Source organism: Ursus americanus, chromosome 19 (genome assembly GCF_024610735.1).
Source record: "Ursus americanus isolate L20-20 chromosome 19, mUrsAme1.1.p, whole genome shotgun sequence".
Classification (NCBI taxonomy): domain Eukaryota; kingdom Metazoa; phylum Chordata; class Mammalia; order Carnivora; family Ursidae; genus Ursus; species Ursus americanus.
This window is the reverse complement of record NC_142145.1, coordinates 48,470,365-48,476,354: the sequence shown is the minus strand read 5'-3', so window position 1 is coordinate 48,476,354 and position 5,990 is coordinate 48,470,365. Positions and strand designations below refer to the sequence as shown.

The following is a 5,990-nucleotide window of genomic DNA, read 5'->3' as shown; positions in this document are numbered from 1 at the left end:
CACTAAATTTTTTAAAAAATGAGTATAATTGATACACTATCAGAGAAGATAGAATGGAATCATGAAATTCTCAAAACCAGAGAAGGCAGAAAAAGGAGGGAAGAAAACGAACGAATGAACAGGGGCAACGAATAGAAAACAGTAACAAATGTAGGAGATGTTAATCCAACTAAACCAATAATCACTTCCACTTCGTGCAGAAAGAGATTAGAATATATGTGGACTCACGGAGTGGTGACCAACCAGTTCACTGATTTTTTAGTGCCCTGGAAAAGGAAACATCAGGGCTAAATATCACTCACCTATCTGAGAGTGCCAATCATAGAAGAGACAGCAAACAGCCAAGAAGACAGGATGATTTGGTCAGTTGACATCAGTCTGCCTCTGTCTGGGCTGCCCAAGTGTTGGCACAATCGGCACATGAATGGAGTAGTCACTGTGGCAGAGATAGAAACTATGCACAAGCCCGACAGCATAGCCGCTAACAAGTGCAGACCCGCGCTGCTCTCAAGGAGCTCAATTGGCCTCTTAATGTCAAGTTGTCTAATCGGATCCTTTCTACTCTGGAAAGACCAGTGACTCATCTCGATTGGACCGGACATATATTTTGGTCATGAGCTTGCCTTTGCTTACAGAGCTTCAGCCAACACCATACCTGGGTATTTATTCTACTGACATGGGATCCCACATAATATTACACTGGACCAAGGGACCCACTCCACAGGAAAGGAGGTGTAGCGACCAGTGATGATGACCAGCAGGGCAGGAGTAGGCATATAGCCACAGAATCTAGTGGTCCAGAATCTAGTGGTTGAAAGCTTCTGCAAGCTTTACTGCTGATAAAAAGAAAGCCTGTAGATGCCTTTGAGGGGTCAGCTTGGACATCATAACCAGTGAAGATGGAGTACCATCCTCCAGGATGCAGCTTATGCTATAAATAACCCATTATATGCTGTGATATCCCTTAAGCAGAACCCATGGGTCCAATAAACTAAGGGTAGAAGTAGTTCTCACCTTAATTCCTATTCATTTGCTCTTTAATTTGTGCTTCTCATCCCGACAACCTAATGTGTATTTAGAGATCTTGGCTTCAAGAGGGGGACTGCTCCCACTAGTGGACCCAGCAACAAAGCTATTAAATTTCTGTGTGCCACCCATTCATTGTGGGTTCCTCATGCAAATAGAGCAATGGTCAAGTAAAGGAAACGCCACCCATAAGTAAGGTATTCTGGTCAGCAGGAGGAGGTGAAGCTGCAGGAAGAATATGGAAAGAGGATGTTTGGCACCCAGGTAACACACTTGGTGTCCTTTCATTCATTTTTTGAGGGTAAAGGGATACACAGCCTGACCAGGGCCTGGTGACTAGGGGCCCAGACTTCTCAAAAATGAGGATCTGGGTCATTCCACCCAGTAAGTTACCTACATCAACAGAGGTGTTGAGGGTGAAGGGAATCTAGATTGGAAAGTGGAGGGAGCTCAGTACTGTTTGTAGCCTCGAGATCAGCTCTGCAGCAGGGGCTGTAGTTTGTCCCTCTAATCTTCCCTTTGTGAGATTCTCTCAGGAAGAGATCCATCTGACTCTTGAATTTGCTTCTCCCAGAACTTACACAAGGCTAGTACATCTCAGTGGTGTAAAGGGTAGACTGCAGTGGAAGCTGTGGGGCACTGCCTACCTCTCCCCTCTGGCCTTGCACTTCAGAACTGAAGTCCTCATCCCTCCAGGTGCTGAGAGTGTCGACAGCTAATAGTTTGTAACTACAACTGAGTTCTCCCTCCCAGTGGTTACACTTGGCCGAGGAGGACTACCTTGTTCAAGGTCATACCACTTTCCTGGGAAAAGTGACTGTCGATCAGTGAAAAGTTTTAAAGGCCCAACTTCCTTGTCCCAATTTGAGACAGCTGTGCAGGGTCATCCTCACTCCAGAACTCCTTGTGGGAACAGCTAAGTCCTTTGTTGTGACTGCGTCACAGCCCAACTTCTCCCTCTGCCCAGTCCTGGTTTCTTCCTTCCTCTACACACGTGATCTGGAGAACACACTTGAACTTCCTGCACATAAACCACAGACTCACAGTCTACTTCCCATGAAAACCAACCTGCAATAATCTAAAGAGTTGAAATTATTCCTTCTGATATCTTCTTAAACATAACTAAGATGTCTTTAAGGGAAAAAACAAAAACAAAACCTTTTACTGTTCTCTGCTTATTTGGGGCGTTCACTTTCTTGATATGTTTTTTAAAGAATTATTTATTTATTTTAGAGGGTGGGGAGGGGCAGAGGCAGAGGGAGAGAGAATCCTCAAGCAGACTCCCCGCTGAGCAGGGAGCCCGATGCGGTACTTGATCCCAGGACCCAGAGATCATGACCTGAGCTGAAATCAAGACTCAGATGCTTAACCAACTGAGCCACCCAGGCGCCCCACTTTCTTGATATTATTACAGCCTTAATACAGTCATATTTTCATCCTTGGCTCTAAGCTCTGCTTTTCATGTTACATCTGTCATTAGAAAGCAAGGGCTTATCAGTGAGGTCTCTACACAGTTCACATGGGTTTCTTTGGTCTGCTTCCTGCTTCGTTATTGGGGCCATTTGTAACAGCCCAGTGGAAATTGCTTTTTTAGTTCTTCCCAAACTTTACAGCTGTGTTTCCTCATCTGCAAAAAGGTATCTGTAAGTTTTCTTTCAATTTCTTGTGTTTTACTTTTGTAAAGACCAGTCCCTGTGTAAAGACTAAGACCCAGCCAGACATATATGATTAACTTCTCTGAAATTTCAAATTCAAATGTCAATTTGGGCCTGCTCTTATCATCCCCCTTTCCCCCTTCCCCTCCATCCTCTCAAGTATGAGCCAACTGAGAAGCAAGACTAATAGTTCATTGTGAAATTCTTCCTTAGCAGTAAATGGGATTCAGAAATATTCTGGAGCTCGCTTTCCTTGTGTGGGATGGATTGTGCCCTCAGGGCAACCCTTTCCATACTGGGCTACAGTCTCCACAGTTGACCCCAGGGCATTTGGGCAGCCCGACTGCTAGGCTTCAACCCAGGTTCCTGGTTTTCACTTCTATCCTCTGCTGGGACAGGAGCCAAGATTGAACCTAGTCCAGTTGGCTGAGGCTCCGACCCTTTTTCTTAGTTTCTGCCAACTTTCTTTGTTTCTGGTATTTCTACCTTGATCCATATGTAGATCCTTGGGCCAAGATTCTGGTCAACAGGATGCCAGGAAGTCTTGCTTCCCAGAATGCCATACTCCTCCCCTTGCCCTCAGATCAGGCCCTTCAGACTGATGCTGGCCCACGTTGCACCTGCATCCCCTACAACTGCACCTGAATCCACACTCAGACCCTGAACCTGAACTGTTAGCATTTGCAGCCTGGGTGAGTTCCCCTGCCCTGTGCCAGCCACCTCAGCAAAATTCTTTCTCACAGCAAATGCCCACATACCCATCACTTCAGCTAGTACTACTGCTTTGACAAATTAGTCCCTGCTAATGAGAATTAAGCCCAGAGTAGTAGTTTCCCTGATTAGATCCACCACCCTCTGAAGGGTAAAATTGCTGGCAAAGCAAGTGAAAAATTTTTCCAGAATTTCAGCATTTATCTTAATGGGACTTTGTATGAAGATTTAATTTAGGTTTAGTTGTGACCAAAATATCTTGCCTGTTTAATAGTTTTGTTGCCTATTATCAAAACATTCGTCTAGGCCTCCATCTTGACAGATAGATTATATTATCTTCCCCCAATTATTTAAATTTTTTCTAATTTCAGATTTATAGGTATTCCAAAGGGTAGCTTTCTTATTTCAAAATAAGAAAGGCTTAATTTTGAACAGAGAACCAGTAGTATTAACACATACACAAACCACAGTGAAATAGTGTCCTGGGATTATAAAATAGAGAACCATTTACATGCTAAACGCTCTGGCATCAACTATATACCAGAGGGGGGAAATCAAGTATCAAGTACTAAGATGTTCTAAGAATTAGCATGTAGATACTGGCTTGTAATAAAGCAGTAATAAAATGAAGGTTATAATACAGTGTAACTAAAATGCTAGCTGATCTTTCCAAGGACAGATAAGTAGGTTAAAATAAATTGTATTTTTTACAATTTCCTAAATGAAGATCTTACATATGTAAGATATTTACTCAAAATCATTAGTTAGCTTAATCTCTTATGCAAATTATGCTTTACTTGGGCCAATATTAAATTAAATTTTACTTTGTAGCCTAGGTATACATCTGGCCCTGGATAATATACAGTAGATAATTTATACACAAAAGAAGAATCATTTGTATGTGATGGAGTCAGAGAATAGACAAAACTGCATAATTTATCACCACCCAACTGCAAACTTATACTTCAGAACAGCACCTTTCCTGAGCCTGGTAAGTGGTTGCATTGCTCTCCTTCAAACCAATATTCAGTTAAATTAAAAGTAATGGCTAGGATGACCCACTGGCCAATTCCACCTCATTGTGCTAAAAGAACGACTTGAGTTTAAGCAATAATATGTGAAGCAAGATAACATAAGACCACTAAAGAAGTGACGAGGGAATCGCATGGCTCTTTGTCCCAAGAAGCCAGCCTACCTTCCTTCAGTTCCATGGTTGTCCACCAAAGCAGGACAGAAGGTAGCGAGGGGACTGAAGCATCGGGGCTCTTTATTCAACCTAAAGTACTCCAGGTCTGCTTTTGAGAATTAAAAACAAAAACTCACATTAAAATCATCTTTAAAATTCTGTAATTGTGCCAGAGATTTGGAAATAGAAGTATCTAAACAAATTGGGGGTAAGAGGATAGTGCTGTCCTCTAACTCAAGGTTTCACAAAATGGAAGGAGGAAATCCAGCAAGCCACTTGACTTCTCTACACATGCTTGCGGAAGAAAGCGACTTTAATACAAGTTGGTCTTTTTCATGATCCGAAGAAATTCTTCCTCGTTCACTTCGCCATCTCCATCCCGATCAGCTTCGTCTATCATTTCCTGCAGCTCCTCGTCGGTGAGGTTTTCCCCTAACTCGTTGGCCACGCGCTTTAGGTTTTTGAAAGAGATCTTCCCAGTTTCATCGTCATCAAAGAGCCTGAAAGCCTTCAGGATTTCTTCTTTGGTGTCTTTCTCGGCCATCTTCTGAGTCATTACGGCCAAAAAGTCATTGAAGCTGATTTTCCCTGTACCTTCCTTGTCCACTTCGGCGATCATCTTCTTCATCTCTTCCTTCCTGGGTTCAAAGCCCAGCGCTCTCATGGCCACCTTCAGCTCCTTAACATCAATGGTCCCACTTCCATCGGCATCGAAGAGGTCAAATGCTTCGCGAACCTCTTGCTTCTGATCTTCAGTGAGCTCAGGCTTAGGGCCCACCTTTCTTTTCTGGCTGGTAGAGGCCACATTTGACTTCTTAAAGCTGGAAGCCATCTTCCTTTGGCGGTTGTTAACCTTTAACGGTGCCACCGCAGTTACTGCGCTTGCGCAGGGGTGACCCCACCTGGAGCGCAGGCGCGGGGCCTCTCCGCATTCATTCCCAAAGCTTTCCCGTGTGCTCTCCCGTGAGACCTGGCTCACTAAGCCCGCCATGTCTGCGGCATCTTATTGACGTTATATTCCACAGTTCCTTTGATTATCACCCAGTTTCCACGAGCTGAAATGTGGGCTGGCAAGAAGTGACTGTAGCCACAGTTGTCTCCCATAATGCGTTGCCTCTTGCTCTTCTATCCAGACCATTTGCCAGTATCCAGAGGACCAGGTTTGTAGGGTTATTTGGAAGTTCTTCTCTCCTTCTCTATACAAATTAAAACAAACAAGCAAAAACAAAAACAACCGCCCCCAAACCCAAACCCTCTTGGAGTTAAATAAAACAAAAAGCCCCCTTTTAGTCTGAGGTTACCTCAGGCTAAATTAAGGATAATCAAGGTGGAGCTTGATCCCTGGGCATTAGATGTGGGGAAGAAGGAGTGAGAATATTAAGTCACAACATGTGTTCAACTTGACATAAGTG

General features: G+C 43.7%; 1 protein-coding gene across 1 annotated transcript; it reads right to left on the bottom strand.

Annotated features, from left to right (window-relative positions):
- Positions 1-4,891: 4,891 nt before the first annotated feature.
- On the bottom strand, positions 4,892-5,410 carry CETN1 (centrin 1). Its single transcript, XM_045781799.1, has one exon. It carries the CDS (start codon positions 5,408-5,410, stop codon positions 4,892-4,894), a length of 519 nt encoding a protein of 172 aa, XP_045637755.1.
- Positions 5,411-5,990: the final 580 nt, after the last annotated feature.